At 41.0% G+C, this 25,416-nt stretch overlaps 3 protein-coding genes across 3 annotated transcripts in view; 2 read left to right on the top strand and 1 right to left on the bottom strand.

The window, feature by feature from the left end:
* The first annotated feature begins 6,363 nt into the window (after positions 1-6,363).
* On the top strand, positions 6,364-12,064 carry zgc:195001 (uncharacterized protein LOC567531 homolog). The gene is made up of 4 exons (XM_037688597.1): positions 6,364-6,385; positions 10,725-10,787; positions 11,064-11,203; positions 11,617-12,064. Exons 1-4 carry the CDS (start codon positions 6,364-6,366, stop codon positions 12,034-12,036), a joined length of 645 nt encoding a protein of 214 aa, XP_037544525.1. The 3' UTR covers positions 12,037-12,064.
* A 1,960-nt stretch (positions 12,065-14,024) lies between these two features.
* Positions 14,025-22,774, bottom strand: akt1s1 (AKT1 substrate 1 (proline-rich)). The gene is made up of 6 exons (XM_037689212.1): positions 22,636-22,774; positions 21,461-22,170; positions 21,106-21,373; positions 19,461-19,544; positions 19,197-19,375; positions 14,025-17,293 (listed from the first exon to the last, which is right to left on the bottom strand). Exons 2-6 carry the CDS (start codon positions 21,851-21,853, stop codon positions 17,156-17,158), a joined length of 1,062 nt encoding a protein of 353 aa, XP_037545140.1. The 5' UTR covers positions 21,854-22,170; positions 22,636-22,774; the 3' UTR covers positions 14,025-17,155.
* Positions 22,775-23,752: 978 nt separating this feature from the next.
* Positions 23,753-25,416, top strand: part of tbc1d17 (TBC1 domain family, member 17) — an 11,603-nt gene continuing 9,939 nt past the window's right edge. The window contains exons 1-2 of the mRNA XM_037688702.1: positions 23,753-23,835; positions 24,537-24,632. Coding sequence (XP_037544630.1) covers positions 23,809-23,835; positions 24,537-24,632 — 123 coding nt within the window. The 5' untranslated portion in view covers positions 23,753-23,808. The remainder of the gene's footprint in view (positions 23,836-24,536; positions 24,633-25,416) is intronic.

Here is a 25,416-nt window from a genome sequence, read left to right as displayed (position 1 = left end):
CAGAAAAAAAACGAGTGGCTGCTGGATCAGAATGATCATGCAATACAAAAAAGAACATTGTTTTGGTCTTTATTAGACTACATGTTGAAGTGAACAGTCTGACCAGTCTGTATTTCCAGTATGAGTCAGGGCAGCAGACCTCATTCCAACATGGCTGCAGAAACAACATCCCTGCATCAACATGGCCTCCCGTCAGCTGAGTCTGGCTGTTTTTAGTCCGCACCTCTGGCTGTGAGGAACATCCTCTTACTTTGGGAGGCTCAGAGTTGAGCTTCGGCAGCGTCTCCTCTAATCACCAGAAAGGCTTTTCTCAGAACGACCCGCCCCATCGAGTTCTGTTAAAGTTTATACTCATCGCTTCTGCTGTCCGCCCAAGAGCACGAGATCAGACGGCGCAGACGAAAAGAGGTTAACAGCTGAAGCCACACACCAACGTTGTATAACGTAAATAAAAACAAATACGATTTGCAAATCCCATCAAAACCAATTATGCTCTTAATGGGACAAAGTAAACTTTGAATGCTGAAACGAAAACGTACCAGTTTGTTGGATAAATAAATAAGTGTTACAAATAACAGCTCGGGAGCATTTTGCTGCTTAAGTGGCAACAGATTCACAAGATACCAACTCAGGAATTGTGATTGTATTTATTTGTATAATAACATTTTCTGTGTATATTAATATTTTTTTAATTCATATTTTAGGTATCCAAAGACTGCAAAGCAATCCCATTAACCTTCCACCACCGTGCTGACAGCTGCATTTTGTTTTTTCAGTTGTGCTTCAGTGCATTCTGGGTAAAATTATCTAATTTCTCTTGTTCCAGAAGTCTTGTGGTTCATTCAGAGTTCTCCACACAAGCCATACTGGTCCAGTCTTTTTCTAATTGTCCTGTCATGACCTTTAACCTCTGACCTGCTCACTGAGACTGAGCTCGTTCAAGCATTGCCTGGTCTGACCTTCAGGGTGAATCTGCTGTGAAGATTGGTAACTGTTTTAATCGTTTCTACGTGGGAATAATCTTTGTCTCTGCAACGATGGACGCTAAATAATTTTGAAATGATCTTTGACCTTTCCCAGACTGACAGGCTACTTCCCTAAGGTCATTGCTGATGTCTTTCCATCTTGTTGTTGAGTTAAACACCTGAATGCTCCAGTGACAGCAGAACCACCTAATGATGATCAGGTAATTTGATTAATACTTTTATCTCTTACCTCCTCAAAAAGAAGCAATATTTTTTGCACACTAAAAGAATGAAAACAAAAAAATCTGAATCAAAATAATAAACGTTTTGTTAACGGTCTCTTGATCGTGGCGTTTTGGCGACGTTTGTAAACCTCAACAAGCAAACCGTCACCGTTTTTGAATCAGATTGATAAAAATTTTATTTATCACTGCATTACTGTGCAAACTAACTCCGATTGAGTAAAACTGAGGCTTTAATCTAAAATTATGATTCCCATAATCACAAACGATAAAGCTACCGTTTCCTCCGTCTCATCAGTTTATTTTTTAATTAAGTTCCTATGACTCCAGAAATGTAGCACTTTGAGATGTACAAACATAAAAGTGTCCTGTAAATGGAATGCGTTATTCTGAAAATGATCCAATAAAAGTAAAATATTGCGCTGCGGGCAGAGCAGACTGAACCCTGGTGGTGGTGGGAGACGTTCAGGCTGCAGAAGGTTTTAATAAAACCTCAGCTGCGTGGAGAGCGGTGTGAGCGTGACGCTCCACGTCAGGCAGCACATTCCTCGTCTCCTCTGACATCTCGTGATTTAGAAGCCGTTAAAAGGTTTATGTTCCACTGTAAGTGGGGGGGGGGGGGGGGGGTAATTTGAGCTGTCGTTTTCACACCATCAATCTGCTCACGTTGACTCGGTGTGCTTTATTAACGGCTCATCTGTAAATTAGAACTAAAACCTGTTCTGCGTTCACAGCATCAAAGCGTCCGCTTGATGAACGCTGTGTCCATATAAGTTGGGACTGATCATGATTCTACAGGACGGTCTGTCAGGGGTTTATTGGTGTTCAGAAATGTTTAGATCGTTCTATTTGTTATGATCCATATGGTCACAGGTGAGGGCTGGAGTGGAGATGGAGTTTCAGCTCAACTCCTTCTTCACTATGACGGACCAGAGCAACATCCGTTGTACTACAGACAAGGTCCTGATCTTGTTGGGAGTTCCAACCTGTCCCAGATGAGATGAGAGAAGACCATTTTGTGTGTCCTGTGGAGGGAGCTGCTGCTCCAGTACCTGCTGATTGCTGACATGTACTTAAGGCTGAGCTGAGCTATCAACACGGTGAACTCTATTTGCTGAGTTAGAAAAGTGTTTTTGAATCTTCTTCCAGTTGATCTCCTTTGTGTGGAAAGGCCTGATAAAAGTGAGCAACTCACTCCTGAGAAAAGGAAAAAGATAAATCAACCTCAACTACATTACCCAAGATTCATCTGCCTTGTCTATTCTCGCTCAGTCACCTTCCAAACTCTCTCCATCTTGAATAATTATGACAATCCTGCCATCATTCTGGAACAAGACTCCAAAATACACTGAACAAAAATATAAATGCAACACTTTTGTTTCTGCTTCCATTTTGGGGCAGCTGTGGCTGAGCGTTTTTTTTTATGAAGGCCTTTTTCTCTCAGACATTGTTCACAAATGTGTGTAAATCTGTGTTAGTGTAGTCTGTACCACAGACTGTACCCAGGGGAGGCCACACCTAGTCTGTATGGTTTACCTAAAATCCACAAACAAGGTGTACCTTTAAGACCTATTGTTAGTATGATTAACTCTGTCACTTACAATGTTTCCAAATATCTGGCGTCTGTACTCATCCCTTCAGTTGGCAGCTCAGAACACCACATACAGAACACCATGGACTTTGTGGACAAGGTGAGGGATGTCATCATGGAGAGTGATGAAACAATGGTCTCTTTTGATGTCACATCACTCTTTACATGCATTCCTGTTGATGATGCAGTAGAGGTGGTCAGTTTAAAATTAAAATCAGACACCACTCTGAGCAGCAGGACCACGCTTTCCACAGAACAACTGTGTCAACTCTTGAAACTGTGCCTGCAGTCAACCTACTTCACATATGGGGAGCAATATTATAGGCAGAAACATGGGTGTGCTATGGGGTCTCCAGTTTCTCCTATTGTTGCCAACCTGTACATGGAGGAGGTAGAAAAGAGAGCCTTGACGTCCTTTTCAGGGACACCACCAAGTCATTGGTTCAGGTATGTTGACGGCACCTGGGTTAAAATTAAATCTCAGGAAGTCCAACATTTTACTGACCACATCAACTCTGTGGATAAATACATCAAGTTCACACGAGAAGATGAAAAAAATGGCAAGTTGGCTTTCTTGGACTGTGAGGTCTCAGTCTCTGATAGAGGACATTTGCAAACTGAGGTGTACCGCAAACCCACCCACACAGACCAGTATTTGCAGTTTGACTCCCATCACCCTTTGGAGCACAAGTTAGGAGTCATCAGGACTCTGTATCACAGAGCAGACAGCGTCCCCACTAGCTCAGGAGCCAGGCAGAAGGAGAAATCCCACACAAGACAGGCTCTAGAGCAATGTGGATATCCTAACTGGGCCTTCCTGAAAGCAGAGAAGAAACCCAAACAGGACTCCAGTCAGCCATCAGGTGAAAAGGAGGAACCCAGACCCAGACCAGTGGTCATTCCATATGTTGAGGGAGTATCAGAGAAACTGAGACGTTTATTTTCTAAACATAACGTCCCAGTGGCTTTTAAACCCCAAAATACATTACGGCAAAGACTGGTTCATCCCAAAGATCCAGTCCCCCGGCACAATCAGAGTAATATTGTGTATGCTGTTCAGTGTCAGGAGGGTGATCAGTCTTACATTGGGGAAACTAAACAGCCACTGGCCAAAAGGATGGCCCAGCACAGAAGATCAACATCATCAGGCCAGGATTCTGCGGTCTAAACTCATCTCCAGGCCAGCGGTCACTCTTTCAGGGATGAAGATGTTCACATTCTTGATAGAGAGGAATAACGGAGGCCATCTTTGTGAAAAGAAATCGTCCATCGTTAAACAGGGGTGGAGGCCTCCGGGTTCAACTGTCCCTCTTACAATGCTGTTATTGCTAGTATCACTCAACCTCCTGTGAACAGTAAACAGCCATCAGTGTGCTAATGATCCATTGTTAGGCTGATGGTCCTTCTTGAGCATGTGATCAGCTGGTTTTGGCTGTCAACAACAAACTGGTTGATCCACTCTGAGAAGGTGCTATTTAAGAGACTGAGCTGAATACAGCACCTCAGACTGAGGAAGTCTCTCGGACGAGAGACGAAACGTTTCTACATTTTTTGTTGTTTTGCTTTGTTTTGGGTTTTTTTGAATGTCCAGAGGACCAGATTTAACTTTTTTAGATTTTTCTACCTGGATTATTGAGCATGCATCAGGATGTCTCATGGAAGCTCATCTGCATGCTTGTCATCCTCATCGGGGTCTCCACCTGAAAGCATTTTGTCTACATAACTGACGTGAGTGGGCAAATGCTCATATTACCTGGCAACCTTGGATGGGTTGGGGGTAATGTGATTTTGTTCTCTCGACGTGTGACGCCGTGACACAGAAAAGATGAGACACACACGTTGAGCTTCCATCTAACAGGAAGGTTTATTCTGTGTAGTGAACATACTCATATCAAATACTTCAGGTATCAATCACTGAGTAACAACAGCCCTTAGATTCAATAAATCACAATCCCTTTAAACAGAGCAAAAATTATTTTAACATGCATTTTATCACAACAAAATCTTTTCACAGATGGATTTTAATTCTCTAAATCATATTACAGTGTTTTTAGGTCAATGCTTTAACTCCAATATGCATTTTTACTTATTTTTAATCTGCAAATATATTTTAATATTTAAGCATTTTAGCTTTTAACTGTATCCATTGTTTTAACAGAATAACTGCAGCTTTTCTCTTAACACAAAAAACTCTAATCTTTAACTACAAAACTGAAAAGGTGCAATGAGCTTCACACATAATATGCAGCCGTTACTTCCTCTTATGTCATAACAATATAATTTCTGTTTTTTGCAATAACCCATAAAGAAAAATGCAAAATATAATAAATTCAAAGTGAATTAGCAGTCCTGTTGCTCAGCTAGCTTAACAGTACACAAAAAATCTGCTAGCGTTAGCGTTAATTAGCATCCAGAAATATATCGTTTTCTACAAAATACTAATCATAAACCGCATAACACGACTCACTAGTTGACTTGCGATTCAATAACCATCTTCAATATTTAAAAGTAGACATTAACATACATATTTACTGACCTGTGACACAGAAAAGATAAGACACGTTGAGCTTCCGTTAGCATCTAACAGGAATTTATTCTTCTGCGAGCCCACTGCGCACCTTCTCTCTATGACACCGATGCGACCGGCGCCCCCTAGCGGCTGTATGTGGAATCGCACCGAGTAACTGAAATAACACTAAAGCACTTATTACAATTAGAAATTAAGGATAAAAAAAAGAAAAATAATGTTGGGGTGCCTAATTTTATGCTTAGTGTTTTCATTTACTTGTTACAACTTGTTTTACCCCTCTACACTCACATTGGATGGTGCTCTCTTCATGGATGAATCCAGGTTTTCACTGTACATGGCAGACGGCGTCGTGTGGGTGAGCGGTTTGCTGATGTCAACGTTGTGAATCGGTGAATGATAATGATGTCAACATCTGCTCAACTTTAAGATCTGCACCAGAAGTTTTCTACACTTTGCCTCCAGCCTTTTCCCGGGACATACCAGCAGCAGCCATTGATTGATGAGACCTCAGGTTGATGACAGCTCCCCGGTGAGAAACTGGCTTCTGTCTCACATACTGATGGATCAAACTCTCCATACAGAAAGAGAAAACCAGCCAACAGTTGTGTCATCGTCAGTTTATACGGTAGCGGCTCATTCATTCTAAGTTTGGAGAATCTAAAAGAGCGCACGGCTGGAAATTTATTCCCCTCCAAACTCAGATTTGTGGCGTAACTTCACGTCATCTGGGTGTGCACATGCTCAGCTTGTTGCTTTGTCAACAAGCGTGCATAGCTGGGATGCACTCAGCGCTTGTGTTCCTTCACCGGACTGATTCTGAGTAGAAAGGATCACGAGTTTCGTGTGACAGAACCGGACCATCCATCGGTTCAACCCGACCTGACCAAAACCTGTACGGGTTCCCTCCTACTCGCTCATTTACCCCCCTCCCTGTTGATTTGGAAGTTTATAAAGTGACCTTCTGACTTCTCGCAGAGCACTCTCACAAGAGCTCTGCCATTGATGCCAAACGGCGGCGCAGGAACCAAGAGAACCATGCCGGTTCCTAAGAAAGCAGGTAAGAAAGTGGAACCTTGTTTATTTTATACACACCACCAAGAATTAGAATTACAAGAGCATCAGAGCTGTGAGGTCAATGAAATCATGATTTCACTATTAAAGGTGTTTAAATTTCAGTTTTACCAACTTTAATGTTGATTATTCTCAAATATATCAGCAAAAATGTGATTTAATATTATTAATATTGTTGCCTATTTTCAAATATCTATGTGGCAGCATGATGGATTAGTGGTTAGCACTGTTGCCTCGCAGTAAGAAGGTCCTAGGCTCAAGGCTCGAGTTCGTTCTGGGGTCTTTCTGTTTGCGTGGGTTTTCTCTCTGGTCTCCTGCCTCAGTCCAAAAACATGCACGTTCGGCTCCTTTCAGGCCCAGCAGGACCATGATCTCATTGGGGTTTGCCTGGTTAATTAAATTTAAAAATAGGTTTCCCTTCAAAATAAATGGAAGGGAACAGATGAAAAAAAAGACTTTATTGCAGTTTTCTGAATTCAGGTCTCTTTATTTAGCCTCACGGTGAATGACTTTAATTCCAGATTGTTCAGTTTCAGCTCAGTAAATCGCCACAGATTAAAACTGCAGCTGCTGTTTTTCCAATCAAATCTATCAGAGCTCCACTTGGTGACTTGTTGCTCGTCAGGACGTTCCACCACCAGTTTATTACACGTTTCCAAAGCTGTTTATTGGATGTCGCCGAGTTTCCCTGACATTCTTCAGCCTACAGCCAAACCTCCGTCCTCACTTTGGGTTCTGCCAGGGTTCTCCGGTCCATTAATCATGTCGACAAGAAGAACAAATATCTCCCCTGCAGGTGACGGTCTCGGTGTCTCGGTAAGGTTTAACCAGAAAACTCTTGTCCTGGTTTTCCTTCATCAGAACTTTAATTTGGAGCTCTTTTGTTTAACTTCTTGTTTCTTTGGGAGTCTTTTAATAACCACTAATATGACCTGAGCCAGCACAGTTCCCAGTATTTCTCCTTTGGCTGCTGTCATAATGAAGTGTGAAATGCTGCACAGTAATTCAAGAACCAGAGCCAAAAGCTCATATTTAGGTTATTTACGTCTCCTTGGTTGAGTTAAAACGCACCACAAAGCATCCTCAGTCTCTGCTTTTTAGAAAACCTTAATTTTAAAATATGCAATCTTGTGTTTCCTCTTAAATAATTGATAATATGGTACTGACAACACCCAAAAAAAAGCTTTTAAATTTAACATCTGATCAAATGAGCAGATGTGTCATACCCATAAAGTAAAACAAGAACAATTCTCATTTAAAACAATAAGAAAATTAAATAAGTTCACAATTAAACTGAAAGTGTGCTGGAAATTGAAATATTTTGCACAAAATAAGCTTTAAATTCAGACGTTGTCATTAATTGATGAACTGGACAGATCCTCTATAGCTCCTCAGACAGCTCTAATCTGGTACAAAAGGTTTTTATTTCAGTTTTCAATCATCTAAATAAATCAACTATTGTTAGCATCAAAAGTTCAGCTGAAAGCATCAAGATAAATTAATAAGATCAGCTGATTAATGATGATTTCATTGTGACTCTTACCTTTTTCTGTTTGTTTCAAAGCTTCAGGATTCATTTTTTCTCAGGGAATCCTTGAACCGTCGTCCCTGCAGTTCATCGTCCGCCGGGCTGGGCTTCCAGCCAGAAGGACCTGACACTTGACAGGAACTGCAGGGATGAGCTTCGAATCTCACTATCTGATCTTGCTGTCTCAGGGAGACGTTTAGAACCTGATCTGGACAGATGTCGCTCTCCGTCCAACTGAGACGTGAATCTGGAAAAGGAAAAAGTTCTGCCTCGCGGCCGTCCAACACTAACATTTCTCATGAATCATCTGAAGATCCACAGCTGACCTTTCAGCTGAGCTGCTGATCCAAACAGAAAACAATGAATTCTTCCCATAAATAGCTTCAAATAAATCTGATCAATCATTCTAAACTTGTTTTTTTATAGGATTGTTATATATTTTTATACCCTGCATCTCGATCTTTTAGCCTCCACACGAGGATGTCAAACCATCAATCATGTCAAGGATCTGTTTATCCCAGCGGGGCTTTCCACTGATCCCCCCTGAGCCTGGACAACCATCCACAGGGGGTCTAACTCTAACACACCTCTGGCACATTTTCAGTCATCCAGCTCAACACTTGCTCGATGTCTCACTCAGACGTTCCCTCCGTTTTGCTCACGCAGAACTTCAGACAGATGTCCTACAAACTTTAGGATCAATTTGAATTCAGCGTACCCTCTGAAAATGAACCTGGCATGAAGCTCTTCACCAGTTGTCTTCCTCCCTGAAAGAGAGTAGGCAGAGGATCGACGAAGATGAAGTGATTCGTTGTCTCCAGCAGTTGTCTCTTTGCCCGTTTTCCAGAGATGGGGACTTCATTTTACCCCCAGACCTGTCCTCACCCATGTTGTTTACAACTGAGGACATAAAAAACGTAACCTAAAGCAACATTAAAAGTCAGTCAACCATCCGAACGTCCCTAAAAAATATTAAAAATAGGTAAATAGAACCTCCAGTGAACACATCATTTTGGAAAAACCATGTTTAACTGTGTACCCTGCCTCTCGCACAATGATGGCTGGACATGGGCACCAGCGACCCACGCGAACCGAAAAGGAACAAGCGGGTAAAGATAATGGATGAATGGATGTTTTAAATGTGGTTCAAATGGTTTAGGTCCTACCTCTCTGACAGAACCTTTTGTGTCTGTGTCAAGGATTTTATTTCAACATCTGCAGATCTTCGATGGGGGGTACCGCAGGGCTCCATTTTCGGACCCCTTCTCTTTTCTTTATATGTGCTGCCACTAGGCGGTATTTTTTGTAAACACCGCATCCGTTTTCATTTTTATGCTGATGACTGTCAAATTTACTTCCCTCTGAAGCACACTGGTGCACGCTCTATCCACCCTCTTCTTGACTGCCTGGTTGACTTCAGGGATTGGATGGCTTTAAATTTTTAAAATTTAATGAGGAAGACTGAAGTCATGTTGTTTCTGCCTAATGGCACAATCAGGAACCATTGTACTGACCTTTCCTTTCTAGCTCTGTTGGAGAATCAGGTTGTCACTAATCTGGGAGTGAAAATGGACTCGTTCATGAAACTAAACATTCTTGTAAACACAATTGTTAAATCCTGTTTCTTTTTTTAGTTGAGGCGACTGTCTAAATTTAAACCCATACTGTCCAAAGTAACCTTGAGACAGTAATACATGCTTTCATAACATCCAGGCTTGATTATTGCAACGTTCTTCGCTTTGGAATCAGTCAGACCTCTTTTTCACGATTACAACTGGTTCAAAATGTTGCAGCCCGACTTTTAACTAGTACAGGCAAAAGAGAGAACATTTCTCCAGTTTTGGCCTTCCTTCACTGGCTCCTGGTTCACTTCTGAATTCATTTTAAAATCATTTTGTATGTTTAGAAATCTCTTAATAGTTCTGGCCCCTCTTATCTCGCTGATCTGCTGCAGCCATATGTCCCACAGCGCTGTCTAAGGTCAGCAGGCCAGATGCTTTTATTGGTTCCAGGCACTTGTTTTAAGCTCAGAGGTGACCGAACCGTCTCTGCTGCAGGTCCAAAACTGTGGAATGAGTTACCACTGCATCAGGCAGGCTCCCTCTCACTGGTTTTAAGCCTAGCTTAAAAACATACGTTTATTCCCTGGCTTTCGATCCAGTGGAAGCTGATTTTAACTTCACTGTGTTTTTATTATTTTTACCTCTGTGAATTTTATGTATTGTGACCTTTGCTTTATTTTGTTGTAAAGCACTTTGGTTGGCCTTGCGGCTGTTTTTAAGTGCTTAAATAAAGTGGTATGGTTTGGTATGGTATGGTGTAAATACCCTCGGCTAGGTGAAGTCATTGCATCTTTATAGAAACACTTCTTGGAACCGGACGCCTGCAGTGCGTTTGCAGAACCCGCTCCCAGCTCTGGGTTTTTCTGCTGAAGCCTTCAGCTCTGAAGGTTCTTCACGAACGTCTGATCTGTGATCCTCAGTTTGTTGGAGCAGCAAGTGATTTAATGCCGATGAGCGTCTCTGGCAGCAGCAGAGAAAGATGAAAAGGTTTAAAATAACCAGAGTGTTGAACGTTTCAGCTCTTTGTTATTTAATCCGACATGAGAAGCTCTGAGCAGAAGCTGTAACTCTACACACACCATCTTAAACTAACGGCATTGAAATCACACTTTCTTTTTTTATTTTCCAGGGAGAAAAGGAAGCAGCGCTGCAGAAGGTAAACCGCTTAAAGATGATCTGTGTTGTTTTTTTTAAATTTTTTATCAGAATAACTCAAATGTTTCATCTCTCCCCAGAAAAACTCCCACCTTATGAGCCGAACATAGCTGAGCCAACAACAAGAGCCGACTTCATGAAGCGTAAGCATTTTTAAATACCTCTTTAGATTAAATATCTTAAATAAAATAAGACATAATTTATATTGTCTTTGGCCAAATAAACTTTAAGTCTTCAGCAGAGCTCTCTTCTTGAAAAAAGTTGAAGGTTGTGTCTAGAGAAAGCATAAAAACCTGTAAATACTATTAGTTTCAATTTCAAATTTATTGACAGAAAAATGTAGTTTTTTTCCCGTGACTGTCCCGTTAGTCTTCTTCCTCACTCTCAGCCTTCTGTTCTTCCCCTCACGATCTCCTCAGACTGGTTGCCTCTGTCTTTGGACGATAAAACTGCACAGAAGCTGCTGTGGATTTCTGAGGGCGGCTCAAAGGTGGCTCGTACAGCCGATGCAGTCTGCCCGTACCCCAACAGGCCGGAAAGATATGAACATGCACCTCAGGTAGGCCTGGAGCTCAGGAACAATCCTTACATTGAAGAAGAACATATATTGAACCAGTTAGGTCAAAGGAAAAAACACTTGGGTTCTGGTTTAGACCCACGTTTTGGTTTCCAACAGTGACTTTGGACATAAACTCATCAATCCAAGGTGATAAAGACTCAAAGTCCCACAATATTACTGATAAAAATAGATATCTGAGCTTAGATTATCACCACCCTTTTTGACAGAGGAACATTTTAATTTTACTGCCAGGACTGTGACAATCAGGGTTTTTATGGGATGCTCAGAAGCCGGATTAGGCTCATGCTTTACCTTGACCCTCTCCGGTAAAGTTTACTCTGAAAGCTCTCAGAGACCTCGGTGGTTTGAACCAGTGCACAGATTCTTTTGCTGTTCCACTTTGTCTCTTCCAGGTGCTTTGTAAAGAAGGGCTCCTGGGCTGCCGGGGGTACTGGGAGGTGGACTACGACGGCTGGGTGGTGATGGGGGTGGTGTTCGAGAGCGCGCCTCGGAAAGGCCAGGAGGTGCCCTGCGGCCTCGGGGAGAACAGCTCCTCCTGGGGTGTCGGCCCATCTGGCTCTTACTACCAAGTCTGGCACAAAGGGGAGAACACAGACGTCCAGATGCCGTCATCCTCCACCATGGGCATCTACGTCGACCAGCCGGCCGGCATCATCAAGTTCCTCTCGGTGGAAGGGGAAGCCGAGGAGGAGGTCCGACTGATCCACAAGTTCAAGGCCAAACTGGGGGAAAAGGTTTTTCCTGCGTTCTGGATTGGCACAAATTCATTCTGTCTTCTTCGGAAAACGAGGGCAGGGACTCAGGAAAACTAGCGTGAAGGGTTGATGGATTGTGATGCTTGGGGAACAAGTGTAAGAGCTTAGAGGCAGAACCGGAGCAGTGGAATGTTCTGCTTTTTCTGAAATATCTTTAAACACTTAAAATCTTTAGTTTTAATTCAAGATGGCCTCCACCGCTACGTCTTGTGAAATGTGCAAAAGCTCAGGATGTGTCCACGACGACTCTCAGCTCCTACCACATAAACTTTATCTTATCTGTAATTTTGAACCAGTTAGAGCTAATTATGTGCTAGCAAAGTTAGGTTTAGCCATGGCAGCCATCTTGAATTGGATTGACTACAAACATTAGTCAATTGTGGACATTTCTTTACAACCTGTCCAGTTGCACGTGATAATTTGCTAATAGACATGACCCAGAACGATCAATGCCAAAGTTCCAAGCAAAGACGTTGCCTAATGTGTAGTGCTCAGAGTACGCGTCGAGGGCGACTCTCAGCTACTACCACACAGTTTTAGCTCAATATCTAAAAAACTGAGTTGTAGCCATTTTTGTGGGGATAATGTTTCTATGGCGATTATCTTGTATGAGTTGTAGAGATGTACAAGCAATAGTTACTTTCTGAGGGTTTCATTAAAATTGGCCCCCTGGTTCACTGCCTGGCCAAAAAAAACAGTCGCCACCAAAAAAAAAAAAAAAAGGTCACACTAATATTTCGTTTTACCGCCTTTAGCTTTGATTACATCATGCATTCGCTGTGGCATTGTTTCGATAAGCTTCTGCAATGTCACAAGATCTATTTCCATCCAGTGTTGCATACATTTTTCACCAAGATCTTGCATTGATGACTAGACACTAGGCATGATGGATGCATCACTTCACCTGCCTCTCCTTACCCATATCACTCTGGAACAGAGTAAATCTGGACTCATCAGACCACATGACCTTCTTCCATTGCTCCAGAGTCCAATCTTTATGATCCCTAGCAAATTGAAGCCTTTTTTTTTTTCCGGTTAGCCTCACTGATTAGTGTTTTTATTAATGCTACAGCCGTTCAGTCCCACTCCCTTGAGTTCCCTTCACATTGTGCATGTGGAAATGCTACTTCCACTGTTAAACACAGCCCTGGGTGCTACTGTTGTTTTTCTTCCATTCGATTTCACCAAATGTTTTAAGTGATCGCCGATCACTTTGGATTTTTTCCTGGCCACATTTCTTCCTCGAAGACGATGGGTCCCCACTATCCTTACAGTTTTTAATAATGCGTTGGACAGTTCTTAACCCAATTTTAGTAGATTCTTCAATCTCCTTAGATGTTTTCTCTGCTCGATGCCAATGATTTGACCCTTCTCAACCAGACTGACATCTTTTCCACGACCACGCGATGCGTCTTTCGACATGTTTAAGAAATGAGGAACAACTTATTGCACCAGTTGGGGTTAAATAACTTGTTGCCAGCTGAAAGATAATCGCCCATGCAGTAATTATCCAATGGGAGGTTCGTACCTATTTGCGTGGTTAAATCCAGGTGGCAACTTTTTTTGGCCAGTGTAATTTGCTAAAAGACAAACACAAGGTTGACGCCAACAGTTAAAAGTTTTAGGTAAAGATTTTGTGCAACTGTAGCACTCAAAGTGTTAGTGGTTGGCATCAGTTAGCTGTAGCAGACCACTGTTCCACGTTTTAGCTCACTTCCTGTAAAATGAACTGTTACAGCTGCTGTGGCAGCCATCTTGAATTGAATCTCAAATGCTATTGTTTCGACATTTTGCCAACGATACAGACAAATGAGTTGTTTCTGTAAATTTATTACGAGGTTTGTTTGTTTTTTGTCAAAGTAAAGCTGGGTGTTTTTATGACCTTATTTAACAAGTCTGTATCTTTTTTATTTTATTTTTAAATTGTGCTAGATGTAGGCAATCAATTCTTCTTCTGTTTGAAACACACCCTCACCTCCCGTCCTCCAGCGCCCCCTTCAGACCGGACGCGGTACTGGCTCACACAAGAACTCGAGTCTTTTCTCTTGGTGTCGCTCTTTTATTTGAAACATAAAAGTATTTAACGGAACATTTGTTTATTTTTGAAATGTCAGAGATGGACGCATTTCAAACCAACTCCATCCCCGTTTTTTCTATCTCTCTCACGCACACACAGTCACTTCTTCTCTCGTCAGGCATTTAAACATCAAAGAAAATGAGAGAACAACACCGTCACCTGGAAAGCAGAATTGGTTTACAATCATTCAATCAGTCAGTCATTCATTGGAGAAAATAAAAAGAAGTCGTGTAATGAGAAGGTGCTGGTGTCCTCTGCTCACGTTTACAAAAGGTTTATGTTAAAACCGTCATTCTTACGGTTTCTGCTCCTCGTGAGAAATACAAATAAACAAAGAGCCTGTTGGTCATTTACTCGTTATAAGACAGAAGCTAATGGTTCAAACTGACTTGTTTCAATCAGTTATGGAGAATTTTGAAAAAAAAAAAAAAAAAAAAACAACACAGCCTTTTCTCCCAAACATTAAAGCAAACATAAAAAAGCCCTTCAGCTCTTTTCTTTAGGTACGAAGCTGAACACAACCCGTGACGCTCGGTGCTTTTCTGCCCCACAGAAAGTTCTCATTTCTTACAGCGGCCTCAAAAATCACATTTATAATCATAAACAATCCCGTTTGTCCTGAAAATGATCAGACGTTCCAGAGATCGACTGGCTTGATTGGAGGAATTTTCCTTCAGTGTTGATGGTTTGGATTCATTTTCAACCTGCTTAAGTGATTTATAGATTTAACTTCTCATCTTTAAAAATGAGCTTTTTTTGCTTTGGGTTAATAAAATTCACCTGTTTGGGTTTCAAATCAATAAAAGGGACTCATAAAGGCAAGTGTGGTCAGAAAACAAACAAACAAACAAAAAAAAAAAAAACAAGTAAAATGGTGATTTAATACCCTTTGGTGTATAAACTACAAATCAAATATTGAATGGTCTGTTTTATTCAAAGCAATTACACTCAAGCGATCGACTTTAAATAGACTTATTGTTTGGACAATAGTCATCACTTTCTGAATAATGTGATTTTGGCCAGTTATCCAGACACAGAGTGAGAAAAAGCTGAAATCAGCCACTCACAGAACCGCTCGACTTTAAAAACAGACGCAGATAAATCTGTTGTTCCCCTCAAAGCTCACTGAAACGACGACTCGGTTATCATTATTATTAACGAGTCATTTGTTATTATCACTATTCAGTTAAAAGCAGGTGTTTAAGAAAAATCTGCAAGTCTGTAGTATAAGACAGTGAATGAAAAATGTTTTATTTTTTCAAAAATATGCTAAATATTAACAGATTTGTGCCCTTAGAGTTGATTAATCTGCTAAATAGTCCAGTTTAAAACAACAAAACAAATTTAATTAGTGTCTTAGGAGGCTTGACGCTTTTTATCAACCATTTCCTCTCCTTTTAAAGGTCATCTCCAAGCAGCTTCTCGATCCTATAATCACAGCTGGCAAGATTATTAAAAAAGTAGAAGGCCCGTGGGAAGGTAGACAACTTTCCAGGACATGGATGCAAGAGGAAATGCAACCCCAGGTTGATCAGACAGCGCTGTAGAAAAAGAGCCAATAAAACCATCAAGCTGAAGTCCGAGGTCAACTTTCTGCTCGGTCTCATTCTGATCCATAAACGGCTTCATGAAGACCCAGGAGGCTCCAAGATTAGCAAAAAATAAAACAAAGACAGAAATTCAGCAAAATACCTGCGTCGAAGTTTCCAAGATTGAGTCGTGTCAGTTTTTTATTTATATATAATAATATGGAGGGGAACCAACAAATGTATCCACGTCTGTCTTCTTTTAGGTGTCCGTGTTCCTCTAAGGATTAAAACACACGTTTAGTTCGGGTAATTGTTAAATTTTTTGTTTATGCGAACTTAAGAAAATTAAATATTAATGGTTGCTGTATTGCATCTGCATCTGCTGCACAGATTTCTAAAGATCTGCATCGACCGAAGAAAACCTCACATCAATGGACTCCGGCTTCCGAGAATCGTGGCACCGGTGTGGAGTTCGACGTTTCCACGTTCAAACACTTAATTCATTGTTGCGCTTCTGCAGAACGTCATAATAAATCATTGACCCAGTCTGAAACTGGCGTGTGGAGCAGGAAGTCGCCTGGACCAAGTCTAACAGCTTAATAATTAACATGTTGGGTTAAATGTGTCACCTTTAAACCAGAGTTACTTAAAAGCCAGCGTGGGTTTCTCTGAGAACTGATTTGAAGAGGCCAATCACCAACTACAGCCAACTTCCATGATCTACGTCAACATGATAGTTTGAGATATTAGCAACATTAACAGCAACAACTAAGCTCTTCACCCGTTAATAATATATTTTTTAGACTCTAGAACATTTTCCAATCATTAACAAAGGCGGATGGATAAATCTGTCACCATTTAAACTTTTTGTTGGCTGCAGTTTAACGGCACCATCTTGTGGCGACTTGTTTGCACTGACGACCAATCTGCCGGAGTCCTGGTGAAAATCTGGCAAGTCAAAAACACTGATAAAGCAACTGCAGCATCAAAAAAGCAAAAGCAGACAGGACTGCTTGCTAAAATGTGTCTGCACGGCCAATTAGTGATCTTTAGAGGTTTAATGTTTAATGCCAGCACGAAGGAGTCTTCAGCCTTTCTATCCAACCCTTAAGAACAAAAGAAATTGTGATAATCACAATAATTTGCCACGTTTCTTGTAAATGATGTTGTTTTTTTTTTGCTGTTATTCACTATGAGGTGTCAGCGTGGAGCACCAGACCCAACAACAAAGCAGCTACAGATGAGAGGGCGTCACAACGCAGGTAAACATGTTCAATCTCAGCTTCAGTCTTGATTAGAGTCGCTGCTGTGCAGCGCTGCGGGTCAAAAAGCACACAACCTGAGGCTCAGTCCAAATGTAGTGTACGTGTAGTGGTGGGAAATGTTACGAGCCGAAGTAAAGGTGGTGGTAGTGTTATTCCTTCACACTCGTTACTCCTGAAAACGCACGTGCAGTTAATTTTGGTTAGTGAGGGGAGAAAGAAACGGAGGAACTAGCTTTTACACTGTTTCACATACTGTCACAATCCTCACAATCCCTTTCTCTCTGCTCGCCTCGCTCCTAACCCGCTCAGTGCTTCAGGGAGAAGTCGCCGGTGTTGAGACGGGGCCGCGGCAGGGCCCCGAACATCTCCGTCCCGTCGGTGGCTCCGGGGACCAGCAGGGCCTTCATGCTGGCGGCGATGTGCTCGAGGTCAGCACAGCCCACCTGAAACGGACACGTTGGCGTCAGAAACAAACTGCACAAGAGTCTGAAAGGTTTACACACTTTCACGATCACGTGAAAAGAAGATGTCTGAACTGGGAACTGAATGGTGTCTGACAACAATAACTTTGTTGTTGTTTTTTTTAACAAAATGAAATATTACAGGAGCAATTAATCCCTAAAATCAACAATAACTTTACAGTAGTCCCTCGTTTATCGCGGGGGATCCGAACCCTGAAGACCTGCTGTAAGTGAAAAACCGCAAAGTAAGAATACTAGTACAAGTAGTAGTTTATTTTATATATATATATATATATATATATATGCAAAGGTGTTTTAAACCCTTCCCACACTCTTACAATATTCTAAACAATGTTTCTAAACTCTAAACGCTCTAAAAGAGCACAGAATGTCATGATTTCAGCTCCCTGCCTCCGCTGCTCCTTCCCACCTGCAAGCGCTCTTGGCCACGCCCACTTCACCTTTCTGCACGGTGAACAGCTGATCAGCTGCAGCAGGAAGTTTATCCTGCAGTTTGGGCTGCACAAAGGTGCAGGAGGTGCTAAATAATTTAAAATAATTTATTTTAAATAAAAATCCCATGCCAATCGTGCGGCTCGTCCATCAATCAGCCAGTTGTGTGTCGTGTCCAATCTTATTTTGAAAAAAACGCGATAGAACGAGTCCGTGATAAACGAACCGCGAAGTAGCGAGGGACTATTGTATTTATTTATTTTTTCGAACAATGTCTATTTTTATACTGAGCGAAGTCATTTGCAGGTAGATTTTAAAAAATTTCCATCACAACAAAAACTTTACATTTAACACAGTGTGATTTGATTTAGTATTTATTTGTTTCTCATTGTTTTGTGTTTTTATTTTTGATGCTTTGAATTACATCTTGTTTATTTGTTTGTGTTTTGCCTTTAATTACGGCTTTGATCTTACTGTTTTGTAACAGCTGCTGTTTTAAATGTGCTTTATAAATAAATGTGACTTTACTTGACATGTTTTAGCAAAACGTATTTAGCGGAGATATTTCCACTTCCTCATCACATTAAGATGCCATTTTAAGGAACTACATTTTTGTTTGATTTTATCTACAGAAGAGTAAAAAACACAAAGTGTCGCTCAACCTGAAGTTTACTTTGAGTTTTATATAAATTGTTTATTAATATGAAACATAGTCGTGATGATTTTTCGAGGCCGTTTTAAATTTGCTGATTGTTTTTCCTGAACTTTTCAGAGCCCAACTGTCCTTCAAAAAAAGTCCTAGAACTTAAAGTTGATTTTATTCATTTGTGAAGTGAAGCAGATTGTTTTTATTTCATGGTTTAGTTTCCAGTTAGTTTCGAGAAAATAAATTAAACTATTTGGTGTCATCAGCAGGAGCCAACATCATGCAAGGCTGCAAAAACTGCAACGTCAAGAAATAAAACCAAACCAGCTGTTCTAATCATATATGAAAAAATTAATTGAGAGAATTATTCAAGAAGTGTTTAGTTGATCTTTTCACGTCGGTAAGTATCGGCCACATTTTCGTCCTAGAAGCAGAAACATACCATCGCTCGTGTGTAACTAACATATTAGTTACTAACAGAAGTGACCACAAGTCCAAGCCACCTCACCTTCTTAATAAACTTACTTTTGTAACCTTTTGAAAATCATCACAAACATTATGGTTGTTTTTGCTCTAATTATTTGATATTTCATGTAAACTTTGTCTTTATTTTGCCCCAATCAGGATTCTGTAGAGGTTTGTCTTATTTTTCTTGTTTGCATCTAGTCAAAGAAAAAAAGAACAGAAAGCATATCCGACTCACTCACTGATCTAACTTTGTGAAGCTGCATGACCCGAACCAGCAGCGCTCATCAAAAAAAAAAAAAAAAAAAAAGGTTTTCTCACCCGTTCGCCGCTGCTGCTGTCCCCCTGAGCAGCTCTGGTGCTTTTGCAGCCCCATACAGGGACAGACACAGGCAGGGAGCGGGCCAGAGCCAGGGGGTGTTGGACGTGGCGGGCTGAGAACGCAGGCTTAACCATAGCCATGCCGCGCGGTGGCGGGGGGGCCTCCTCACTCAAAGAACCTGATGCACAACAAGCACACGGTGCTCAGCTTTGTGTCCGCACTTCAGAGACGAAAACTTTGATTTTGTCGGAGAAATCCCTCACCATCAGTGCTTTCCTCTTCTCCTTCAGATTCAAAGAACGGCTCACAGTCCCGAGAAATGGAGTCCTCGTCCATCGAGAAAACACCTGGAGGGGAATTACAATCGAGACGTCACAAATAGGCCTGCCGCGATAAGCAGTCAAATTTACAAATCAATTAAACGCATGATAAATTATCAACCTCGTTTTCATTTATCGGCTTTATCGTTTCTTCATGTCTCTCTCTTTCTACTGAAGACACTGGACGACAAAAGGCTCAACTCCGGCGCTCTTCACTTTCTCTTTTAAATCTGTTTGAACCGTCCAAAACTGTGTTTTTGGATCATTAAAAGCAGCTAAGCTGAGAAGCTAAGTTAACCGGACGACCTCGGGGAAAAAAAAAACTCCGTCTTGTTGAAGCTCCAAAATTCACAGTTGAAACCTGTGCCTTCGTGTAAAAAGTTGTTTTTCTTTGCAAAAAGAAGCTGAGAACTTGTTTAATGATTTTTTTTTAAAATTAAAAACTTTGTGCAAAAAAGAACACAGAGCGTCCGCCAACTGAATAAAGGAACGAGAAACAGCCCTTGTCACGTCAAGGGGCCTCTCTCCCATTTTTATTAAAGAGACACGCTGCTTGCTCCCTCACTATCCATCCTTCGGTTAAAACAGTCTCATACAGTCATCTGGTGGTCAAAAAACGGTACTATACACAAAAATTAACCAACATTTCTTATGAAGTTTGACAATAACTACTAATTATTGTCAAATTTCAAACAATATTATCGTTTATCACAATAATTTCTGAGACAATTGCCCAGCAAAATGTGTTATCGTGACAGGCCTAGCATAGCGCCCACCACAGCCACATGACTCTCAGCTACTACCACATAAACTTTACCCTAACATCTGTAATTTTTCAGTAAGTTAAAGTTAATTTGTTTTGGCAAAGTAAATTAGCTGTGACTGCCATCTTGATCTCTGTCGACTCTAAATGTAAATCAATTGTAGATGTACATCCAATAATTACTTTCTGAAAGTTTCACTAAAATCCGTCCAGAGGTTAGTGATATTTTGCTAACAGACTATGTTGACTGTAACAACGTTTTAGGCTTAGAAGTCGTGCAGTGCTCTAAAAGTGTGTTGAGGACAACCCTCAGCTGCTCTCACAGCAAATCTGAGCTCTATGTCCGCTAAACTGACTGAGTTATATTAATTTCTGTAATGCTGTTTAGCTGTGGCGGCCATCTTGAATTTGGGTTACTCCAAAAATTTTATTAGCTGTAAATGTGCGACAAATGATTAACTGCCCAGAGTATCGTTAAAATCAGCCCGGTGGTTCATGAAATATTTTACTAACAGAAACAAGGTTGATGTCAGTGTCTAAAACAAAAGTTTGAGGTAAAGATCTTGTAAAGAGCTCAGTAGCTGTTGGAATGACTCTCAGCTACTACCACGCTAAATCTGAGCCTTTTTTTGTGTGTAAATATTTACAGCCATTGTTTGCTCTGTAAGGTCAGCTGGCTGTGGCGGCCATCTTGACTCCAAAACATTATCACTCTGCATTGTTTAGCGGGCGATAAAAAACACTTCCTCGTTGATTGTGAGAGACATGAAGCGACCAACAACACACTGAAAAATCTCCTCAAACTCAGATGGTCTGATTCCTCACCAGCACTTTCATTCCCATAAGGCTGTCTTTCATCCATGTCCTCCTCCTCCTCCGCCTCCTCTCCCTCTTCCTCCAAATTGACAATCCCGGACCTCTGTCTCTCTCGCTCTGCCTCCAGAATGCTCCTCTCCCGTCCCTTCTCTCTGTTCCCGTTTTGCCCGCCGCCATGCAACGCTGCACCTTCTGAGCTGTAGATGGACGGGTAATTTTGGGAGTAAAGTCTGCCGTTGGGACTGACTCCACCCACCCCGCTGTCACCTGTCAAGTTCTGCATATTCAACACAGAAACAAACAATATATGACCGTGAGCTCATGTTTGAGTCAATGAGGAATGAAGTGAAAACAGTCCACTCACCCCTCTGTGACCAAGGTCAGAGGTCAAGTCAACCATCAGCTTAGTTCCTCCCTCCTCCCCGGTTTGGCGTGTGTGCTTTTGAGCTGTTAGCATGGTCGTGGAATGCAGCACACCAATATCATCCATGTAGCGGCGTGCTGATTCTGCCAGTAATCCCGGACCCCACACGTTATAGGAGAAATCACACTCCCTCTGGAAGGCGGCGCTGCCCTCCCGGGTCTTCACTCCCTCTCCTTCTCCAGAAGGTGACCGGAACTTCTTGCAGGCTGTGAGGATGGCCAGGTCACAGCCAGATTTTTGGCAGTATATTTCAGCAGCAGAAAGTAGCGCCAGCCAGCTTTCTTTGTGGTTGTCTGGGATCTCAGGCTCAGATGAATGGATTATGGAGGCCATGATAACGCGGAGTCCTCGTTTTAAGAGTTCCTACTTACCCTGATGAGTAACACCGATAAGAAATTAGGGAGATTTGAAAATTAGATGATCAGAAGTGGGATTTTATTTGGCTGATCTGGGGGCTTCAAACTTAAAGCTCTGACTTTGGCAGCTGCAATGTATCTGACTGGTTTCTTGCTGGTGCAGTTTTTGCAGTAATGAAGATGCAGGGTGGGGGGAAGAGGCACTCTGTGACTTTAAGATGATGTTTCAGGTGGTGTCCTTGCACAATGGAGAGCCAGGGGAGAGAAGAGATGTTTCCAACTTGCTGGTGATACCTGAAAAAACAGGAAACAAACAAATATAAGCCGCCTAGTTGACTTCTCAGTTGTGTTAGGTTTGCTTATGTATCAAACATCCGTTTGCACACGATTAGGTAGATGTATGTAAAGATATTAAACTTGCAGAAGAATCGTCTGTGTAGCAGCTACCCCAGCTTTTAGGTACCTCCTCTGCACATTATTATGCAATGCTAACAACTTTAGCTTCTGTTAGCGCTTTGCAATGACTCTGTTTAGCTTATTTTATAACTCTTAATATCCACAAATCTCGATTAAATTTGCACATTGTGGACTTCACGGTGATGCATTTTGCCGCGGCTGCAGCTGTTGTTATTGTATCTTCTTGTTTATTGTTGTGTGGAGCAGCATGATGAAATGTTACATTTCCGTCCATTTCAGGCTTTAAAATAAGCCAAAATCCGACTTTAATAATGAGAAAAACGAGGGTTGAGATTTGCCTACCTGTTCTGTTTCTTTCTTCCCCGGTGCCAGATGTTAAACAGGCTTAATTTTTCTTCTAGTCACAAGTATTTCTGCCCTCTGCCACGATTTCTCTCCCCTAGCAAGGCTAGACACCATAGGCAGCAAGCTAGCTAGCATTATCCACAGCGTTTCCGGTTATGAATTTCAAAATAAAAGCCATTTAGTGGAATTTTTTTTTGTCCTTTTCGTAAGACTAGCAAAAACTTGTTTTATCTAAATGAGACCTTTTAAGTATCTGATTACTAGCCAGTTTCCTTCTTGAAAAAAAATGTTTTTTTCAAATACAAAATAACTAATAGCGAATTTTATGATATTTATTAGTTTTATGTTGAAAAAAATCACCAGTAATGATTTACCATTTATAAACTTTAAATCATTTAATACCTGCCGTAATCTTAATATTTAAACGCCTGCAAAACGCGGAAAAAAACGTTATAATACTCGAAAAATATAATCTGATATTTTTTTTCTATTTAAAATAATGCATTCAACGAGATTAGTAAATATTTTAATGTAAACAGATGACATCCGGAGTTATCTTTAGCTTGACTTTGCTCTGACGTCACCTGTTTACCAACTCGAAGCACGTCGCACACGTGCCCGATAACGGGACGTACTCGTTCTCGTTAGGAGCTCGTGCACTTTTGCCCGTTCCCCCATAAATGTTTTTCGTTGTCTTCAGTTTATCAAGTAAAGTCTTGATTCAAAGGCACACAGTGCTGTTATTATTTGTGTATTTAGGAAAACAACGAGTAATATTGATATTAAAAGTGTTTCTTAAAGTAATACGGGTATGAGTCACAAAAATACAAAAGGTGGCGGGTTTAATCTGGTTTGCTGCCTTATGGTTAGCTGAGTGAAGCTGACTAGCTGATCTTATGGTTAATATTTGGAACTGCATCCGAGCCTAAATAAATTAAGATTTTCCACATTTAAACACTAATTTAAAACTTGTTTAAAATACGTGTTAATATGTGGCATTAATGTGAATTTCTGGTCTTTAAAGTAAATAAATATGAAGAAAAAAATCGCTGCTGTCTGATTGGTTCGTTGACTGATTACGTCACATGAAGGAGGTGGGACTTCCCCTAAGCAGGAAGTGTGACGTCAGTTTGTTTTGTAGGAACGAAGAAGCGACTGAAACGAAATAAAATGGAGGAAAACGTTGAGACTTTCAAGGTATTTACACATTTTCGTTCTTTGGGAGGTTTTACATTTGTGAACGCTGACAGTCTGAAGTAAAAAGTTGCTAAAACTACTCAGTTTATGAGTTTTCCTTTATTTTAATGGTGTCACTAGTAAATTTGGACACATTTTTCTATTTTGACTGCCTTAAAGCTTTAAAATCGGTTTCGTAATGAGTAAATATATAAATATTATAACTTGTAGATTGATAAGTTAGAAGTGTACTGAAAAGTCCACACAAGGTTTCTTAAAACGTGAGTTAATTTCTGACCTCCTGACCTTTCTTTTCACAGATCATGTGATTTAACTGAGTCACTGGATCTTTTTTGTTGATCTCACCTGTGAAACTGTCAGGAGTTTTATTTTAAAACGTTGCAGTTTTGCTGCAAAGTTAACATGCCTATATTAACATTTATAAATGATCAAGACAGATCCCATCAATATTTATGATTAAGGACTGATTTGAGCATTATTTCCTGCACGGTGTTATGAAACATTTGGGGTTTTGTCATGTTTGTTTAAAACAACTGAGAAGATAAAGGTTATCCCAAACTTTTAATAACCCAAATGACTTTACAAATAACATTTATTGACATCGGAACTTACTTTCAACACTTTGTGATATATTTGTCATTATTTACTTTGTTTTTTCCAATAACTGGTTATTTTAGAGTGTTTTGGTTCTTCTTTCTCAGCTGATATTTGAGAAGGAGGGAGTGTACCTCCACACAAATGCCAAGAGGAGTAACCAGGAGACCAGCATACCAGGGTTTGTCCGCATCGTGGAGCGGGTAAGTGAAGTCAAGTCTGAGATTGTTATCATTATATGTTCCCATACAATGGCAAAATTAGTTCTCTGCATTTAACCCTTCACACGTGAGATACCCCCAGGTGGAGCAGTGGGCAGCTATGTACGCATTCTGCTCAGACATAAAGAAAGATCAGAAAAGTGAGGTGTTTGAATTGTGTCAACCAAATCAAACAAAAAATAAAGGTCTTACAGAAAATAAATCTGAAGAATAACAAAACAATTGATTTAATACCAAAACATTTATTTAGTTCTACCAATTATCTTATTTGTTTGGCACAATTCTTTTTTTTGTTTTGAGTTCACGTTGATGCTTTCTTATTGTTGAGGCTTTTATTTTGACACGTTTTGACATCTGCTGACAGCACCACTACCTGGTTTTCTGCTTCTGAATGGATACGCACCATTTGTGGACTGGGTGACAAAGTGTCTAGCCGGGTGGGCATGATTTACACCCTATTTCAAGCTGAATGTCGGCTCTCGATTCTTCTTCTTTCGGCTTTTCCCTGTAGGGGTCGTCACTGCGAGTCATCCTCCTCTATCTCACCCTGTCCTCTGCATCCTCTGTCCTCACTCCAACTACCTCCATGTCCTCTCTAACTGCATCCATATCTCCTCTTTCTTTTTCCTGGCAGCTGCATTTCTAACATCCTTCTACCAATATACCCACTGTCCTTCCTCTGGACATGACCAAACCACTGTCCCTCCTCTGGACATGTCCAAACCACTGTCCCTCCTCTGGACATGATCAAACCACTGTCCCTCCT

The sequence above is a fragment of the Nematolebias whitei genome, chromosome 15, assembly GCF_014905685.2.
Source record: "Nematolebias whitei isolate Nwh7 chromosome 15, NemWhi1, whole genome shotgun sequence".
In the NCBI taxonomy this organism is placed as follows: domain Eukaryota; kingdom Metazoa; phylum Chordata; class Actinopteri; order Cyprinodontiformes; family Rivulidae; genus Nematolebias; species Nematolebias whitei.
This window is presented reverse-complemented; position numbering and strand designations above follow the sequence as displayed.

Coding starts and splice junctions, on each gene's coding strand:
- zgc:195001 (XM_037688597.1), top strand. CDS start 6,364: ATGCCGGTTCCTAAGAAAGCAG. Junction 6,386..10,724: donor GCCGGTTCCTAAGAAAGCAG/GTAAGAAAGTGG, acceptor ATCTCTCCCCAG/AAAAACTCCCACCTTATGAG. Junction 10,788..11,063: donor AAGAGCCGACTTCATGAAGC/GTAAGCATTTTT, acceptor CGATCTCCTCAG/ACTGGTTGCCTCTGTCTTTG.
- akt1s1 (XM_037689212.1), bottom strand. CDS start 21,853: ATGGCCTCCATAATCCATTCATCTGAGCCTGAGATCCCAGACAACCAC. Junction 21,374..21,460: donor CTGACCTTGGTCACAGAGGG/GTGAGTGGACTG, acceptor TTGAATATGCAG/AACTTGACAGGTGACAGCGG. Junction 19,545..21,105: donor TTATGGGAATGAAAGTGCTG/GTGAGGAATCAG, acceptor ATTCCCCTCCAG/GTGTTTTCTCGATGGACGAG.